Here is a 20,951-nt window from a genome sequence, read left to right on the forward strand (position 1 = left end):
AATAAACATAAGTTACTTTATAGAAAACAGAAAGAAACAACAACTAAGATTTGTTTTAATTCACAGGCAGTGAAAGCATTAAACCCTAGTCTGAACAGATACTGTGTGCACTGGAGTGAACTAATGACACTATCACCTGAATTTTTTACTATATTAAACTATTAGTTTCAAAATTAGTCTCACACCAAACACACAAAGACTAGAAAAATTAATAGTGCCTGAACTTACCAAACAAGGTCTTGTGAACTTCCAACATGGCCTTTTGTTTTGAACTGCCATCCTTTATCAATTCTTTCATATGATTAAAAAGACTGTTCATATTTTTGCCAAAAATATCCTGAGCTTCTGCATTGTGCTGATCAACTGCCTTCTTACGGTCCAGCTTGGTATGGAGACCGGATACATCTTTTGTAGTTTCTTCAACTGTGTTAAGCAACTGTATATGATTTTAAAAAAATAAATGTTAATCAGATGATTGTGACAAAAACTGTCTATGAAAAAATATCTGTTACATAAGGATTGTCTCCTAATGAGAACTTGCAAGTTTTATATACTGTATCAGAAAAAATAAATTTAACTCAAGCTAATTTATCCAGGAATATTTATTTCCCCTCCCTAGCCATCTAAGCAAGGAAAACTGATTTTTCCAATTATAGTAATTAGGCTCCCCTACAATTTTTTCCTATTATGTGTTACTATTTCCTTAAAAGTACACCTAATAAAAATTAAGTTCTTTCAACAACTTCCATTATCTCAGAAGGTACTAAACTCTTGATGACTGATTAATTTCAATCATGACTACAGGAAAAGGCATTACACATCATTACTCTAAATGTCCACGAAGTATATTAAAGTCATGTTCTATTTCCAAAGCTTCTGAAAGGGTTTCTTAAGTTAGCATCTCCAAAGAGGAAAATTTACATAAAATGTCACTTAGGGTGCAAAAATAGAATTTCACAATTAATGCTAAAGCAAAGTAAGTTACTTATACCTATTCTCTAATTTCTCTAGTGCAGTATAAGCAAAACAAAGGACAAACCTTGCTGGCAGTATCATGAAGTTTCTTCTCAGTACTTTCCAAAACTGACGTGATATACTCTTCTTTAACAAGCTGTAATTTAGTTTCTTGTAAATGTTTTTGAGTGGTTTTAAGTTCCTGTGTCTTATTTTGCAGGTCAGATTTACACTGGTCAAGTTCATTTTTATTATCCATGAACAATTCTGAAACCTAAATATAACATATTAAACATCTTTTTAAGAATTAAAAATGCTGAACTGGTTGGTGAGACACCTATCTCGTTCATAATATAAAATATAAAAAAAACAAACAAATTATTTCCATGCAAAATTGTTACAAGTTGTAAGTTACCAGGTATACAGCACCTTTTATACAGCACCTAGTTTCCTATAAGTTAATTAAAAACAAATAACAGTGTAGTGGCATTAATTCTTCAGGCTTTAGCCAACACTGCCAATGTGAGGGTGGCACAGAAGGATCAGGTCTTTACATCTTAATTATTTAACATCTGTTTTCTCCCAACATCACATTCCCTCATCTGATAAACATGTTAAAGAAAGTGTCTCAGCATTAACTATGGAGCTCAAACAATAAAATTGCACAATTCAATTAATTTCCTGTAATGCTGCATTAATGCTAAGTGTCAAAATAGTTTCTTCATTACAATTGATAATAAAATTATGATACAACTTATTTCTACTATAAGGATCAGCAAGAAAAAATCTTAAAATTACCAGGTCTCTCACATTTTGAAGTTTTCTTTAAATATCTGCTTTTTACATAATATTCAGTATTGTTTGGAATGCTTACCCTACTTAGCTCCTCCTCAAGGGCACCAATTTTTTCAGTCAATTCTACAATCTGTTCTTCTTGAACAGTTAGTTTTCCATTCATGACTCTAAAACAAAGTTTAATATGAATTTAACAATTAGTATTTTTTCCTAATTGCAATACAATTTACTCCAACACAATTGTGGCAATTACACACCAGCTTTACCATTTATCACCATTGTGATGATGCCTACATGTCAATAAGCAATAAATACAAATTGTGAAAACAAATGTATTTTTTGTTCTTGTTTAATAATTATTTTTCCTATTATCTCCATTTTGGAACTGAGAATCCCTACCTAAAAAGGGAAAAATATATGCATATAAAAATTGAGATGCAACAAAGCTAACAACAAAATATAACTCACACAAAGTAGAGGTAGGGGGAACACAACCTAAGTGTCTATAATCAAAAATATGGAGCATAAATAGGACATAGAAAATCCAGGAAAGGCTCGGGACTTGAAGGCATCAGGTATTACAGGAGGAAGAAATGAAATAAGGGGCTAAAAACTGGAGAACTAAAGTAAAGTATGTAGACAGGGCAATTATACCTCATACCACTAACATACATACCCAATATACCCCAACATCATATCACCACAGAAATTCTCAGAAGAGTACTGGGCTACTCTCTAGAGCACAGTTCCTTAGCCTCAGCACTACTGACATTTCGTACTATGTAATTCTGGTCAACTTTAATGGGTCTCTTATTTGAGCACTATCAAGTTTCAGGACTGTGTGCTGTTTTTTATATTCCTCCGCCTGCCAATTCCTTCATAACTACCAACAATATTCTATTCCAGCCCTAGCTGATGTAGCTCAGTGGATTGAACATGGGCCTGCAAACTAAGGGATCACAGTTCAATTCCCAGTCAGGCACATGCTTGGGTTGCAGGCCAGTTCCCAGCAGGGGACACATGAGAGGCAACCACACATTGATATTTCTCTCCCTCTCTCCTTCCCTTCCCCTCTAAAGATAAATGAATAAAATCTTTAAAAAAAATTCTATTCCATACTGTGCTAAATGACAGAGATTCCTTTGCAAATACAAATCTTATCAAATTATTAGCTAGATAATTGTGGATTAAAGGAAAAGCTAGAACTGAGACATGAGAGGACACTGGTTCTAACAGTCTTTTGATTAACTGTTATATATAGTTCTTTATTGGAAATGGCTCTTTTATATAGAATGGAATATTTGAAATGCTTTTCTTTTTCTTTTTTTAAGATTTTATTTATTTTTAGAGAAAGGAAGGGAGGGAAACAGCAATGTGTGGTTGCCTCTCGTGCGCCGCCTACTGGGGATCTGGTCCACAACCCAGGTATGTTTCCTAACTGGGAATCTAACCAGTGACCCTTTGGTTTGCAGGCAGGCACTCAAGCCACTGAGCCACACCAGCCAGGGCTGAAATGCTTTTCTTATACTGAAGGTACAGGTAATGGTACATTATTATTTCACTGAAAATATAGTTTCAAAAGGTCTATTAAGCTTGATATAAATAAAGTGTTATCATGTTTGAAATGCTGGCTGCAGTTTTTGTGATCCTTCTCTCACTTCTAAGAAAGAACTATCTATTAAGATCAAACACTATCTTCAATCATGGGATTTACAAACTAAAAATAAAGCTATTTCTTAATCTAAAACACATCAAAGAGATGAACATAAGATAAGAAAATTAGACAGTCAGCCCCCAATGTCTAATGTTTGACTACTAATAGAAGAACATACTATATAAGCAAATCGAGGGACAAAAACCCCATGTAGATATTCATTGGTTAAGCACCCATTTCCAGCATCCAGATTTCCTTTAGGGAATGATTCTCCCCTGACTCTGCAGCAGCTCAGTTGTATGGCAGTGCTTGATTCCCAGATCTGTGGACTAAGCCTGACTGGTTCACAACCAGCAGGGCAACTCAATTCCTTTTCCAGTTACTGGTTCATATATATGCATAACTCAGGCCTAAATTATCTTAAGTGATGTCCCCGTGGCCAGTTTTGATGGTAAAAGGACATAAAGCCTCTCATCTACAGTAGCCCTGAATGACGTCATGTAGCTGCCCTGCTGCTGACCATCATTCCCAGATGAACTGCCAGCTCTAAAAGGAAGCCACCATGAAGAACAGGAGTGGGAACAGAGAGGAACTAGACCCTTGAGTTACTGGATTAAATAATCTTGAAAGTCATTCTATCCCTTGCTGTTTTAAGACAGTTTAAGTTCAGTATTCTAACAACCAAGAACATCTAATACCTAACCTTAAAGTATTTATTCAATTAAAATTAATGTTGAAAAACATAAAAGTGATAGAAATAGTGACACCTGTAAAGTGAACAATTGAAAAATATAATGAAATACTCTCATGTGTAGAGTGAAGTATATCTGAAAACCAGAGAAACACTTGCAAAAAAAATCAATATCAAGTTTAAGAATTAAGTATAAATTTATAAAAGATTTTTGTAAAAATGGTTTTGTCAACTAGGTATGGGCTATAACAGAAGTAAACAAAACTGAAGTTACATAGAAAGAATAAAATATTGTTTAATAAGCTGTGACCCTCAAAATATATAAATTTAAGTATTTGTAAAATTAACATGTGAACCATGCAGGAGAATATAGCACATTATGACAATTGAAAATAACATGGGAAAATGAGTTTATTAAATGATTTATATACTATTGGAGTGATTATATCTCTATAAAAAGTACTGTTAAAATGTTTCTGGTTATTATCAATTAGTTCTAAACACCTTTTATCATCATTATTAAAAATGCCCTGTGAGCCATGGCTGGCATAGCTCAGTGGATTGAGCTCGGGCCTGCGAACCAGAGTATCGAGGTTCGATTCCCAGTCAGGGCACATGCCTGGGTTGCAGGCCAGTTCCCAGCAGGGGATGCATGAGAGGCAACCATACATTGATGTTTCTCTCCCACTCTTTCTCCTTCCCTTCCCCTCTCTCGAAAAATAAATAAATAAAATATTTTAAAAAAATGCCCTGTGAAAGGCACCCTCCTTAGGATAAAAGCACTAAAAATTTTTCAATTTATAATCCTGTGCCCTTTGTTTAATCTATTATTTGTTTCTGCCTAATGCTTCATTAGATATCTTCCTTTGAACAAACTACTCCAGAGCTTTAAAAAGTAAATAGATTAATGGTTGCTGAGGGTTGGGGATTACTGGAGAAGAAGGTGGATATGACTTATAAAGAGGTGGCAAAAGGGAAATTTTTGTTATGATAGGATAATTCTGTACCTTAAATGTAGAACTACACAAATCTACAAATGTGATAAAATGGCACAAAAGCATACACACATTATACCAATGTCAATTTCCAATTTTGACGCTGTACTATAGTTATTTAAGAGGTAACCAATGGGTGACTGAATGAAAAATAAACGGAACTTCTATGTACTTTTCTTGTAATTTCATATGAATCTATAATTAAATTATTCTAAAAATAAAGTTATATAAAAACTTTTTAAACTGTTTGATAACTAGTTAATAAAAGAGAAACAAGCATTTGTAGGAGGTACTATATATAAAGACTTTATTTACTGTCAGATAAGTACATTTTACTTCAAACAGCCTGTTACCAGAAAATGCTTATATTTGGGGAGGAGGAGAGGGATACCAGTGGAAGGAAGGGGAAGGGACTAGTCGAAGAACATGTATCAGTGACCCATAGCCACAGACAACAGTGTGGGGACTGACTATGGGAGCTGGGGGTGGGCTTTGCAGAGAAGGGCAAAGGGGGAAACTGGGACAACTGCGACAGAAGAACAACTTAAAACAAAAGGAAGAAAATGCTAATTCTTGTAAATTAATTTCCAAAGGGCTTACCTAAAATTTTCTTCAGAAATGTATACCCCATTTTTTTCACGGGCTGCAGCGAGATCTCGTTTCAGACGCTCTATCTCTTCTGTATATTCCTAAACAAGAAGAATGCTGTAGGTGTAAATTTAGAATTTACTTTGTTTTTAAATTAGATTTTGGGAGAATATACAACAAATAAAGTTGGCCTAAAAAATTATAACCATCCTCTTCATTGAATATTAATCTGTTTAGAATAAAGTCTTTCAATAGCTTTCAAAGAGCCCTTAAATGTACTCATAAAAACACAGGCTTCTGGGGTGAAAAAACAAAACCAACAACCGCCAGTACCCAGGTTGGTCTCCATATTAGCATTTCACACTATAAATAAACAGGATTCCTTGGGGAAGTGTCCGACTCTAGCACAGGGGCAAGAAACATTCAAGATGAACCCAGAACACTTTGTCAAACAAAATAGGAGGGAAGCTTAAAAAGCTTAGGCTAGTAAAAGGGACTCAAGAACTTACACGAAGAGGTTACCACGAACCAAAGGAGAAACAATTAAAAAATCAGTGATGATAATAACTATGATTTTAAGTTATGGCTAACATAAGTATTTTAAGTCCATGAATTTACAATGACATTATGAAAGTTATGAAACCAACTCATTCTCAAAACTGTCATATAAAGGAAATGAATTAAGTTATTTTTCCTGCCTTCCCTGTAAGAACTATACTCTTGGGTAGCTAATGCAGGATCCTCTTTACAGAGGTGGCCCAGCAATCAATTAAGAGCAACGGAATTAGAAAATTACCATTTTGCAACCCTTAAAGAACTAATGTATCGAATCATTGAATATCATCAATTCCTCAAAAAAGATAAAGAAGCAGACATGTGTTTCCTGGTAGAACATACCACCACCTATGAAACAATTTTGCCAAAAACACATAAATAAGGTGAAACCTAAATCTATGAAGCCTCAAGATCCACTACCAATGTACAGAAAAATACAAAGAAGAGAACATCCAAGATACCACAGGACAAATAATACAGGTACTTTTACAAATAAATTACGGGGGTGGCAGGGATGGGGAGGAGATGAAAGGAGAACCAATGTATTAAGACCAAAGATAACCAATGTACTGAGATCAAAGATATCCAAAAAACTGCAAAGGATAAACCTTATTTGGATCCTAAAACAAACTATTTAAAAAAAAAAAATACAGGACTTCCAGTTAAGATGGCAGCATAGGCAGGCATGACTCATTTCCTCCCACAACCACATCAAAATTACAACTAAAATATAGAATCATCACTCAGACCATTAGAAACCAAGATGAATGACAACTACAGAATTAAAGAAACCACATCCATTCAGACTGGTAATAGGGGCAGAAGCAGAATAAGCAGGTGCCACATCTATGTAGGGTCGATAAAAATTCAGGAGGGATATCTTGGGTAGAGGAGTCCCAGCCCCATACCAGGCTCCCCAGCTTAGGGTTCCAGTGCCAGGAAGGTAAGTCCCCATAACTTCTGGCTGCAAAAACCAGCAAGAATTCAATTGGTTGAAGAAACTGCTAAAGCCCCAAGCAGTTCCTCTTGAAGAACCCTCACATGGACTCACCTATTCAGACTCACTCCCTCTGAGCTTCAGCACTGGGATAACAGCTTGAAAGGCACCAGTGGCATACGGGAGAAACAGAAATGTCTGGCATCAAGGCGAGCAGAGGCCATTCTTCCTCCCCACACAGAACCACACAGCTAGCAAGCTGGTGCCATGTCTGAGACTCCAAAACCTGGCTAACACTATTTGCCCTGCCCTGGAGATCCCATGAGACTCCAACCCACCCAATTTATGGGCCCACCCAAGCTGCTTTTCCATATGAATGGCTGGGCATGGCTCAGGCTTCACAACTTCCCAAATTCTCTCAAATAAGCAACAGCTGGCCTTAGTGAGCCCTAGGCCCAGCACTAGCAGCAGCCAGTGCAGATTCACAATTTGTCTTCACTTGGGACTCTCCAATCGTAGGACACATCTCAGACAGCCCTATATATAGTTCATGCAGGGTGGCCCCGGGCAGAACACAGGTAGGGGCTTACCTCGGCCTATACAACCTGGCAGATCCCAGAGCCTGCTCACCCACTGGACAACTACAGACTGTGCTGGAGTACCACCACCCTGCCCCTGCACAGCTGATCCTCCAGAGGGCAGAGGTTGGTAGTCAGTGGTCAGAGCTAATCCTTGCACCTGAATTCCAACAGCAATTAAGTCTCAACTACAAAAGGAAGGTGTACTCAGCCTACACAAAGGGTGCACCTTGAACACCCAGCTTGGGTAATAGGGGAGGTTGTGCCACTTAACCCTACAGGACACCTACTATACTAGGCCACACTACCAAGACTGAGTCAAAGCAGCTCTACCTAATACATAGAAACAAACACAGGGAGGCTGTCCAAACAAGGAAACAAAGAAACATGGCCCAAATGAAAGAACTCATTTCCTGGGTCAAGACTCCAGGAAAAAAAAACAAAACTAAATAAAATGGTGATGAGCAATCTATCAGATGCAGAGTTCAAAACACTGGTTTGAACAGCATAAAAACTGTCAGAAATGAAGAATACACTAATTGAAATAAAGAACAATTTACAGGGAAACAACAGTAGAATGGATGAAGCTGAGAATCAAATCCATGATTTGGAACATAAGGAAGCAAAAAGCAACCAATCAGAAGAAGAAAAAGAACCCCCCCCCCAAAAAAAATGAGGACAGTGTAAGTAGCCTGTGGGACAACTTCAAGAGGTCCGACATTCTCATCACAGGGGTGACAGAAGGAGAAGAGAAAGAGCAAGAAATTGGAACTCTATCTGAAAAAATAATGAAAGAAAACTTCCCTAATTTGGTGAAGGAAACAGACATGTCAGTCCAGGAAGCACAGAGAGTCCCAAATAAGATGGATGCAAAGAGGCCCACTCCAAAACACATCATAATTAAAATGCCAAAGGTTAAAGATAAAGAGAGAATCTTAAAAGCAGCATAAGAAAAGAAGTTCCCATAAGACTGTCAGCTGATTTCTCTAAAGAAACTTCACAGGCAAAAAGGGACTAGCAAGAAATATTCAAAGTCATGAAAAGCAGGGACCTACAACCAAGATTTCTCTACCCAGCAAAGCTATCATTTAGAATCAAAGGGCAGGTAAAGAGCTTCCCAGACAAGAAGAAACTAAAGGAGTTCATCATCACCAAACCATTATTATATGAAATTTTAAAGGATCTTATTTAAGAAAAAGAACAAAACTATGAACAGTAAAATAGCAATAAATACATATCTATCAACAACTGAATCTAAAAGACAAACTAAGCAAACAAAGAATAGAGACAGAATCACTGATACAGAGACGGTTACCATTATTGCCAGATGGGGGGGGGGTGTGGTGGAGTGAGAGAAGAGGTGAGAAGACTAAGTACAAATAGGTAGTTATAGAACAGCCATGGGGTGTAAAGTACAGTACAGGAAATGCAGTGGCCCAAGAACTTATATGTATGACCCATTAACATAAATGATGGTGGGAGGATTGCCTGAGGAAATGGGGGGTGCTGGGTATAAAAGGGCAAATGCAGAAGAATCACGACAACTGTAATAATATAATCAATAAAATATAATTTTAAAAAATAGAAAAAAGTATAAACTGAAACAGCTGAAATTTTAAACAATGGCTAAATATTTTGATAAATATTAAAGAATCACTGAAATATTTTTAGATTTAATAAAAGCATTAGGGCTCAAAAAATCAAGTATCGAAATAAAATAATGCTTATTTAAAAGCGTAATATTCTAAAAATAATACATATAAAATTAATGTAGTTTTTCTCTGGGCCTATTTTGAAGTCTTTTATAAAGAAAAATGTTTTCTTGTATAAACTTTCATTTAAATTGTACTTGATTCTAAGAGTTATTACACAGCTATGGTAATTAAAACTGTTTAGTATTGGGGAGGGGATATATAAATCAATGGAACAGAAACAGGAGTCCACAAATATACCCAAATGATTTTTCACAAAGGTACAAAATCAATTCAACCGAGAAAATACAGCCTTTTCAACAAAGGCTGCTAAAGCAATCCAAACCACTACCGCTGCCGCCACCACCACCACCACAACCACCAGGCAAAACATTGCTGCCTGACCCAAATTTTACACCTTTAACAAGAATCAGTTCAAAATGGATCATGAATTTAAATGTGAAATGTAGATTTTTTAAGTTTGGTTTTTGTTTTTTTTTTAATATTTTATTTATTTATTTATTTATTTATTTATTTATTTATTGAGAGGAAGGGAAGGAGAGAAGGAGAGAAATATCAATGTACGGTTGCCTCTCTTGAGTCCCATGCTGGGAACTGGCCTGCAACCCAGGCATGTGCCCTGACTGGGAATCAGACTGTGATTCCTTAGTTTGCAGGCCCACGCTCAGTCCAGAGCCTTAAGGGTTGGTTTTTTGTTTTTGTTTTTTTTTAAAGAAAAAGTCTTCAGGACATAGAGCTAGACAGAGTTGTTAGAACTGATACCAAAAGCACAATCCATAAAAGGAACAATGGATCACACTGAAATTAAAAACATTTACTTCCGGCCAAGATGGAAGCATAGGTAGACATACTGTGCCTCCTTGCACAACCAAAAGGACAACAAATTTAAAAACAAGAAACAACCAGAACTGACAGATAATCAAACTGTATGGAAGTCCGACAACCAAGGAATTAAAAAAGAAACATTCATCAGACCAGTAGGAGGGGCGCAGACACCAAGGTGGAGAGGACTTGGGGCAAGGCAGCAGCTGGTGGACTAGGGGTCCCACATTTGGGTGCAGATAAACTGGGAGGAATAACTGGGGAATAAGACAGCACAACCCAGGGTTCCAGTACAGGAAAATAAAGCCTCAAAACTTCTGACTATAAAAATATGTGGGGGTTGTGGCAGTGGGAGAAACTCCCAGCTTCACAGGAGAGATACATAAGGTCCTAGAACATACACAAATCCACCCACCCAGAAATCAGCACCAGAAGGGCCCAATTTGCTTGTGAGTAGTTGGGGAAGTGACTGAAAGCTGGGGGAGAGCCGAGCAAGTGACACTGTTCCCTGTGACCCCTCCCCCACATGCAGTGCCACAAGCCCACCCTGGTGAATGTCTAAGGCTACACCCCTTAAAATGTAACAGTTGCCCCAAGACAAAGAAATATGGCCCAAATGAAAGAACTGATCAAAATGGCAAAAACTGAACTACGAACAGTAAAATGACAAACTCACAACTATCAACAACTGAACCTAAAAGAAAACAAAAACAGAAATAAACTAAGCAAACAACTAGAACAGGAACAGAATCACAGAAATGGAGATCACATGGAGGGTTATCAGCAGAGCAAGGAGAATGGGGGAAAAGGTACAGGGAATAAGAAGCATAAATGGTAGGTTTAAAACAGACAGGGGGAGGTTAAGAATAGCACAGGAAATGGAGAAGCCAAAGAACTTATGTGTAGGACCCACGGACACAAACTAAGAAGAGGGGAATGGTGGTGGGGGTAGGGGTGGAAGATAATAAAGGGGAGAAAAAAATAGGACAACTGCAATAGCATAATCAATAAAATACACTTAAAAATTTTTTAAAAACCCACAATGAGATACCATATCACACCTGTCGGAATGGCTATCATAAGTAAATCAAAAAAGTGTTGGTGACAACATAAAAAAAAGGGAATCCTTGTGCACTGTGGGTGGGAATGCAGATTTGTGCAACCTCTGTGGAAAAGAGTACGAAGTTACGTCAGAAAATTAAAAATGTAACTCTCTTATCACCCAGAAATTATACTGCTGGGAATATATTCAAAGAAACACAAAATGCTAATTTGAAAGAATATATGCACCCCTATGTTCACTGTAGTGTTATTTATAATAGCCAAGATCTGAAAGCAGCCCGTGTCCATCCGTCAATGATGGAATAGAAAAAGCTGTGGTATATTTACTAATGGAATATTACTCGGCCATAAAAATGAAGGAAATATTACCCTTTGGAGAGCAGCATAGGCCTGGAGGGCATTATGCTAAGTGAAATAAGTCAGTCAGAGAAAGAGAAATACCGTAAGATTTCGTGCATATGTGGAATCTAATAAACAAAAATCATGAAATGTAGACTTACAATGGGTGAATGCTACAGTATTTATACCCTAATCTATGATAATTATACCCTAAAGCTATAAATAAATAAATAAATAAATTTTGTAAATGTAAATATTTTCAAATTTTTCTGATTTAATAGAGCTGATAAAGTCAACACATTAGCATTAGAAAAATTATTTTAATGTACAGGGTATTTGCTTTAAATCATCAGATGACAAGTCCTACCACAGGCAATTTAACAAATCTTTTAACAATTATATACTGCAGTTCCTTACTTTCACATTTGTGAAAAAAGATTATATTTCACAAAACTTCACAATTACCTTAATCAGGGCTTTTTTTGTTAGTTTCTGGTTAACTTCAGGCTTATTCAGTATGTTCTTTGCTCTGTGAGCATATTCCAATGTACTCAGAGTTTCCTGTGATGAAAAAGGCAATTTACTAAAGATAATATGAGATTGTAGTTCTGTTATATAAACTGTACTATATAAATAACTAATAACTAATAATTTATGGTTATAGCTAATCTGAAAATCTACTGAGACTACTATACCCAACCTTTAAAAAAGAGATTGGTCAAAACATCCTTATCTTTTTTCTTTCTCTTCAATTTTAGGGCCTTTAACTTTTTGATAACTTGATCCAGTAATTTTTTACTTTAGACTAGTCTTCAAAACTCAGTGAATTCAATCAACTGATGAATAAAAAAAATGTCCTATATCCATTCAATGGAATACAAGGTCTGTCCAGAAGGTATTCAACCATGTAATAAGAAAAATGGGCACATTTACTGAAGATACAAGAAACATTGTACATAGGACAATGATGCCTCAGTCCCCTTCTAAGTAGGCACCTTGGGGCCTTACACAGTTCTCCCGAATCTCATTGATGGTCTGAAATCTCTTCCCTTTCAAAGGTGATTTTAGTTTGGGGAAAAGCCAGAAGTCGAAGGCACCAAATCTGAGCTGTAGCAGGGCTGAGTCACCTGGGTGATCTGATGTTTCACCAAAAAACTCTGCATGAAACATGATTCATGAGTAGGCAAGCTGTGGTAATGAAGCTGCCAATCACCAATTGCCCATAGCTTCTGAATCATCTGAATAGTTTCTGTGAAGGAATGTTCAAGTGTAACACAAAATTTGATGCAGATTTGTTACTCTACTCAGTCAGTCATTTTGAATGCTATGGCCACACACCATACATGCTCACTCAATGGCATCTACTGCCCTCACTGACCAGTCCAGTGAAGTTGTCATAGTTCACACATGTGCACACTTCAGTCCACTCTCCTTAGCTGCCAGGTTACATAGATTCAATGTCATGGAAAACATTCTCGTTATATTAACAATGACTAGAGTTCTTCCAGACAGACCTCATATCACTCATCCACAAAAAGGAATGAAATACTGACCCATGGTACAACATGGATGAACAATGAAAACATTATGCTAAATGAATGAAACCAGTCACAAAAGAACACTTATTATATGATTCCATCTACATGAAATGTCCAGAATAGGCCAATCTACAGATTAAAAGGAGTAGATTAGCAGTGACCGAGGGCTGGGACTAGAAATACATGGAGAGTGAGTGCTTAGGGGTTACAGGGTTTCTTTCTGGAGTGATGAAAATATTCTAAACTTAAATTTTGGCCATGATCACACAGCTCTGTGAATATAGTAAAATTACTGAATTATATACATTTAATGGGTGAATTTTATAATATGTAAATTATCTCAATAAAAATATTTTTTAAAAGGACAGGAGAGATAGAGACCTTACAAAGTTTTTCTAATTCCATTTAAAGTAAATGATTACAATAAAATAAAAGTAGATTTTGCCATCTTTGTTTCTTCTTTTAGTTTTTGCACCTGTTCCCATACACCCAACCCCATCCTCACTGCTCTCTAAGCAGTATCTATAATATTAACATTCACTTAACCCACTTCTAAATCCTCAATTAAATCTCCATACCCCATGTAACCATACACTGCTGATGACCACAGCAATTTTCTTTGATGAGCGTGTGGGAAAAACCAGTAAGTGACTACTTTTTCAAATTAAAAACCCTGTCAGGAAAGGAGAAAGAGATTTTTTTCAGTGTCCATATGCAATGTCCAGATTCTTTTTGTTATAATATAGAATTAATAAAGCCAGTTAATAAACTTTAAAAGACAATGTGATAGCTAAATAAGAATTTCAGCTACCACACTTGCAGAAACCTTTCAAAGAGCTTACCTCAAGATTGAGAGATGCAGGAGAAATTGTTGCAATTATAGATGTTTTTGTACGTCCCCCAAGAGAATCCTGGAGGATTCTAGTTAGTTTAGATTCTCGGTAGGGAACATGAGGTGTTCTTTCTACAAGAGCAGTAATAACTCTTCCTAAAGTCAACAGGGATTGATTGATATTTCCAGCTTCCCGAGCTCTCTTGTCAACTGCTCCAGAACGGCCAATATTTTCACTTCCTGCAAGATCAACCTTGAATTGAAAAAAAAAAAAAGGCTGTCAGGCTATTGGATTTGGACTTGAAGACTTTCATTCTCATATTATGCAGAATGTATTAAATAGCCAGCAAAATAATTTTTCTCTAATTAGCAACCCACTACAAAGCTAATAACTCAGTAACTATAAAAATATTTTCTAGAAACACAAAATTTCAGGCTGCTCTATGAGAGGATCAAGAAGGAAACAGTAGAATAGAACTACCAACCCCACTTCTGGGTATATATGCTAAGGGAATGAAATCAGTTTCTCACAGAGATATGTGCACTTCCATGTCCATTGCATTATTCAAAATACCAAAGACATGGAAATGTGTCTATCAGTGGATGAACAGATAATGTGCTATATACAATACACACAATGAAATATTATTCAACCATGAGAAAGAAAATTCTACCACTTGCAACAACATGGATGAACCTAGAGAACAATATGCTACGTGAAAAAAGCCAGACAAGACAAAAATACAAATACTGTATGATCTCACTTACATGTGGAATTAGTGGGAGAGGTGGGGAGAAAGGAGAGAAGAATGTTGGTTAACAGGAGCAGAGAGGTTGGGGATATAGGGACACGCTGGTCAAAGGGTACAAGACTTCAGTGATAAGATGAGTAAGTTTGGGGATCTGAAGCACACTAGGAAGTAAAGTTAATAATACTATACTGAAATTTGCTAGGAAAGTAGATTTCATATGTTCTCAAATTTAAAAAAGTATGTGAGGTAATAGATATGTTAATCTGACTATGTTAATCATTTTACAAAGAATACATATATCAAATTATCATATTGTATACTTTAAATACATAATTCTATTTGTCAATTATACCTCAATAAAGCTGAGTAAAAAACAAAAAGAATAAAACAGTGGTATTAAGGTAGGTGCTTACCAAGTTCAACTTTCCAATTTTAACAAGCTCCTCTCCATCAATTGTAGTTTCTTTCATATGTATTGTAACAGAGAAAACCGAGTGGGAACGACTAGAAAACAAGATCAAGTTCCCCAATCATTATAATACAAAATATTTGCTTTCTGTAAAAAATTGAAAACAGCCAAGATATTGATCCACAAAAGTAAAGAAAGATAGTATCTGACAGGAGATTTCAGTAAGATTTTAGAAGACAGAAGGTTGATAAAACAACAATTAGGTTTTTGCTTTCTTGTACCTACTGCCTATAGGAGAATACAATAAGAAGCTATTTAAAACACTCTAGAAGACTTAGAAAACTAGAATCCTCAGGCGCCTCTGAAAACTGAATGTGGGATAGGATTGGGACAGCTGCCTGGTGTGTCCAAATGGAAGGCTTACGATCAATCTTCCTATTCATAAGAACCATCTGAAATATGTCATTACCATAAATTCAAACAGCACCAGGCAAGCCATCCGACTACTCCCCCACAGTGTCAACTGTGTCATCACTCTGCTTGGAGAATGTCATAAGAAATAGGTAAAACTCCTTTTTCTGAACAGCAGAAATAGTACATAACAATAATTACCAAAACACCAGAAGATAATCACTGTTAGGTTATAAAGTATTCTAAAGTGTATCTTATGCTGCACACTGACATTTGGCTTTATCTGAAGGATACAAAAATTAGTCATGTACAACTGAACAGAAACATGTTCTGAGAAATGTGTTGTTGGGCTACGTTTATGCAAACATCATAGAGTGTACTTACTCAAACTAAATGGTATATAGTCTACTACCATAATTATATGTGCTTTCCTTTTACATGCCTGGAAGCACAGTAGGTTCATTTACATCAGCATTACCGGAAACACATTAGTAATGCTTTAACTCTACACTGTTGTCAATTATGACATCACTAGGTGATAGGAACATTTCAGCTATACTACAATCATAAAAGACCACTGTCATATATGCCATCCATCATAACCAAACAGTTATGTGGCTCACAACTATAGAGACACCTGAGGCATCTTTCCTTTCTGTATCCTTTGGTGACCATCATTGTTTGTTGATGTCATTGACAGTAGGGAATAGGGTAATTTTCTTATTTGTACTTTTCATATTACTTGAAAAATTTTATAATAAATATCATTTTTATAAAACTTAAATTATTTAAAATTACGGAAAAAAGGACAGGTACAAGAAAAATATAAACTATAAATCTAAACCATAACATACAGTTCATGTTTTTCTACCAATGTTTACCCATTCCTAATCTAAGACTGCAATTAATTGCAATTAAGTATAGATGTCAACTCTGATTTTAGAAAATTTAATTATGTCTTCCTTCTTTTTATCACATACATTCATAAAAAGTCATATTGCCCTAGCCAGGGTGGCTCAGTTGACTGGAGCATCATGCCAAGGTTGTGGATTTGATACCTGGTCAGGGCACATACAAGAAGCTATGAATGAATGCTTATATAAGCAAAACAACAAATTGATGTTTATCTCTCTAAAATAAGTAAATAAAATTGTTTAAAAAATGAGCCCTGGCTGGTGTAGCTCAGTGGATTGAGTGCAGGCCTGCGAACTAAAGGATCGCCATTCGATTCCCAGTCAGGGCACATGCCTGGGTTGCAGGCCAGTTCCCAGTGGGGGACACACAAGAAAGAGGCAACCATACATTGATATTTCTCTCCCTCTCTCCTTCCCTTCCTCTCTAAAGATAAATGAATAAAATATTTTTTAAAAAAGATGAGATATTTATTCCAGTCTACATATATATAAAAAAGGAGACCCAAATTATACAAATTTATAAAATAGGAATTTTATATTTCAGCATTTTTAGAGAAAAGAAATTTTACCTAGTCTTAAATTCATTCCTCCATTTCATTCTATATAAAAGTTACAAGCCAATCATAGAATTTTCACTGAAAATTGATTTATAATATGTTTCAAAAATGGAACGCTATTATGGAAAATTTAAATAAAATGATAAAATCACCCATAATTCCATGATTTTAATTACTTCCATGTTGTTTTTCTTCTTTCTTTAAATGTATACACATTTGTATAAAGTTGCAACTACATTTGTTATAGGATATTGTACAAATTTCAATAATGAGGGAGCAAGAAAATAAGAGATCTAGTCCTAACAATCATTTTGTAGCTCAGGGAAACTGATATTCAGATAAGTTTGCTTACTCACCTGAAGTTGTATTTAGTTAACTGTGGAACTGGAACTAAACACAAATGCCTAATTCCCAACCCAAAGCTCTAACAATTACACTCTGATGTTTCCTTCAAAGACCAAGAGGGAGAAAGTTACTTCTAAGTTGGTAAACTACATTTGTAGAGTCTGGGATCCACCCTATAGAGGGTACTATCAAGTATGCCCCCTTTCTCCTTGAAAGTCAGTGTTAATGATCATCTGTCCTCTTACATTAAAATGAAGCTATTTGAAAAAACAAATGTTGTACAAACTAAATATACACAGTTTTGTTAATCATATCAAAATAAAGTTTAAAAAAATTATTTGATTTTCATCTAATCCTTACTTAAACCAAGGGTTTTATAACCACTTTTTAAGTATAAATAGGGGCTTCAGAAAAAATGCTCAGAATAAACTATCTTAAGGCTGAGGAGATAAGCCTCAGAGAATTCCATCCCCAAATCAACCACAGCAGCTATATTTTAATCTGGGATCCCATGTACAATTTCATTTGAGGGGAAAAAATTCTAACTTAAAAAAAGTTTGCTACTTCTGCTTAATAGTTCAACTTGTCTTGGTTCTCCCCTCAGCATTCTTCCAATATTGGTACTTCCCCATAAATCTCGAACCAATTACTACATGCAGCCTAGCATAACATCTAGGTATGTGACTCACATAATTTGACCCACTCCAATTTGATTTCCCCCAAGTTCATAATTATTCTTAAAAAGAAAGTGGAACATGAAGGGGACAGTGGTTTTCTTACCTAGAGTATGCATTCATTAATGTTGCTGCAGTTGTCCTTTTTGCTGCTCCCTTCTCCAAAATTTGATAAACTTCATCCTTGTTGTGTACTGTAATTTCTTCTAAACCTTTGATTATCACTCCCCTCTGACCAAACATCAAAAAAAGCCCCATTAGATTGGTACACACACACAGACTTCCCAAAGCAACACACATTAAAATTTGCAGATAGTTCATTCCCAAAGACTGAGTTACCTTGTTACGAGGATCATCAAACATCTGTAGTCTCTCCGAAACATCAGAGGATGGATTAAGGAGATCAAAAAGTTCTTCATTATAGATTTCCAACAAAGACACTTTGACTGAAAATTCAGTACCATTATCAGTAAGTTTCTCAAAAATCTGATGAAGAGTACGTGGAATTATACCAGCCAAAGGATCCTGAAATTGTGATATTAATGAGGGCTAAAATATAGGCAGAACAGCATTTACTGTGGCAATTAAAACACATATAACAAGGGCCTGCTTTTATAGTATTTTTAAGTGTAACTACGTCAAAACAAGTTAAAAAAAAACCACTAGGCTAATGTTAGAGAAGCCAAGTCATTTGCAACAGTCTATTAAACAGTAATTATTCTTTATACCTTCCACTAATCTGCCATGCCTGCCAGACACTTTGTGCCTGAGCATTACACAAAAAACAGCTGAATCAAGCTATTTATAAAGCCAAGTTCAATAATTCTTTCCAACTGTTCTTATGAGTACATAATACCACCATTTTAATCAGGAAAATGGCCCATTAAAAGTATATTCCCTGCCCTGGCTGGTGTGGCACAGTGGATGAGGGCTGGCCTGTAAACCAAAAGGTCACCAGTGCAATTCCCGGTCAGGGCACATGCCTGGATTATAGGCTAGGTCCCCTTTGGGGGCATGTGAGAGGCAACCACATGTCAATGTTTATCTCCGTCTCTTTCTCCCTCCCTGACCCTCTTTCTAAAAATAAAGACATAAAATCTTAAAATTAAAAGTATATTCCCTAATCTGACATAAAATAGAATTCTCAAATATGTAAATATCCTTAATAAAATTATTATAAATCCCTAGATTTTGAAACTTCGACTTAAGCCTATTCTATAATCTCCTACAGTTAGTTTCATAACTTTATTATTCATGCATAAAGTTAATGCCTCAACTATATATAACCTTTAGGGAAAAAGGATCTACCTAAATGTTAATAATAACAACACCTAAATGTTAATAATGACTAAATGACTTGGTCACTAAATTCAGTGAAACACTTGGTGAAAACCTTTGTGAAATGTACTATTTGTTCCCTACTATATTCAACAATGCAGTGACCTTAATTTCTTGAACACTCACGGTGATCATAGCAACCATGATACTGCCCCTTGCTACTTTAACTTTGAGATTCATTCCCTTGTTGCAAAGTCTTCCCCTCTAAACCCCACTCACATTCCACTTCTCCACAATATTCTTCTCCAACTATTCTGTCCCAGACAGACCCCTCTCTTATCACTTAACTATACCATATGGTTTGGCCCAATCTCTCCCAATGAGACTATATATTTCTTAAACAGAAGCCATACCATATATACTAATTCTACTATAGTAGTAGTTCATCATAAATTCCTGCTATTATTAACATGGGTACTCTTCTCTATTTCAAGACAAAGTCCTTCAGCCAAGTTTTATTCCATTATATTTCAGCTACTTCAGAGACAGAAGTCTGTTTTAATCAACAAATACCTCTTCCCAAGTATATTCTTCATTAGGTGACCTTTCACCTTCCATTGTAAAGGTTTTTCCAGTGCCAGTTTGGCCGTATCTGTCAGGATTAACAAAAATGTTGAATAAGAAACGAACACATACATTATTAAAACTTTTCATCAATTTGAAAAATAATTCACTCACGCAAAAATAGTGCAGTTATAGCCCATAATAACTTCATCCAGAATTGGGCAAACAACACTTCGATAAACGTCTATTTGTTTAGTAGATGCTCCAAAAACCTATTAAAAAAAATTAAAGCATTTCAAGAAAAACATTTTAAAAATTACCCACTTTAATAATTTTATTTTTAATATATTAACTTATTCAGCCCTGACTGGTTGGCTTGGTTGGTTGGGTGTCACCCCACAAAGTGCAAAGTCTCCAGTTCAATTCCCCAGTCAGGGCACATGCCTGGGTTGCAGGTTAGGTCCCCACTGGGGGACACGAATGAGAAGCAACCAATTAATGTTTCTCTCTCACATAAATGTTTAGCTCCCTCTCTTTCTCCCTCCCTTCCCCTCTCTAAAAATAAATAAAATATTTTTTAAAAATTAACTCATTCAGCCCTCTAGAAGCCACTGCCAACTCAGAGTCAACTGAAACTTGTCACTGTACACTAGAACCTAAAGGAAGTATGTATACTAGGATAACTTTGCATTCGTGAGTAACAGAAGTAGCAGCATTTTAAGTACCATATCAAAAGTATATGTTTTCCTTGAGCTCTTGTCGGCCAATCCTCCAGTTCGTACACTAACTTCTTTTCGTACATGATCACATTCTACTACAGAATGGGCGCATGCTTTCCGTTCTGCCAAATTAAATGGTCTATAAAAAGAAATACACAATGTTATTCAAGAATACATACTTATGATAATACTGATGACATTACCTTAGACAAGAATAATGTGACATTTTGACTGCACTATTGGAGATAGGAACTAAATAATACTGCTTTTTAAGGG

At 36.0% G+C, this 20,951-nt stretch overlaps 1 protein-coding gene across 2 annotated transcripts in view; it reads right to left on the minus strand.

Moving 5' to 3' along the window:
- The window catches only part of KIF11 (kinesin family member 11), a 54,844-nt gene that overhangs the window by 26,108 nt on the left and 7,785 nt on the right, over positions 1-20,951 (minus strand). For both annotated transcript variants that reach the window (XM_053664041.1, XM_037156676.2), the window contains exons 2-13: positions 20,682-20,814; positions 20,131-20,228; positions 19,966-20,044; positions 18,454-18,639; positions 18,221-18,345; positions 15,218-15,308; positions 14,063-14,305; positions 12,148-12,243; positions 5,690-5,778; positions 1,829-1,916; positions 1,040-1,228; positions 229-436 (exon numbers count right to left, since the gene is read on the minus strand). In XM_053664041.1, the coding sequence (XP_053520016.1) occupies positions 229-436; positions 1,040-1,228; positions 1,829-1,916; positions 5,690-5,778; positions 12,148-12,243; positions 14,063-14,305; positions 15,218-15,308; positions 18,221-18,345; positions 18,454-18,639; positions 19,966-20,044; positions 20,131-20,228; positions 20,682-20,684 (1,495 nt within the window). In that variant the 5' untranslated portion in view covers positions 20,685-20,814. The remainder of the gene's footprint in view (positions 1-228; positions 437-1,039; positions 1,229-1,828; positions 1,917-5,689; positions 5,779-12,147; positions 12,244-14,062; positions 14,306-15,217; positions 15,309-18,220; positions 18,346-18,453; positions 18,640-19,965; positions 20,045-20,130; positions 20,229-20,681; positions 20,815-20,951) is intronic.

The sequence above is a fragment of the Artibeus jamaicensis genome, unplaced genomic scaffold (genome assembly GCF_021234435.1).
Source record: "Artibeus jamaicensis isolate MK-2021 breed Jamaican fruit bat unplaced genomic scaffold, CSHL_Jam_final contig_332, whole genome shotgun sequence".
NCBI lineage: Eukaryota > Metazoa > Chordata > Mammalia > Chiroptera > Phyllostomidae > Artibeus > Artibeus jamaicensis.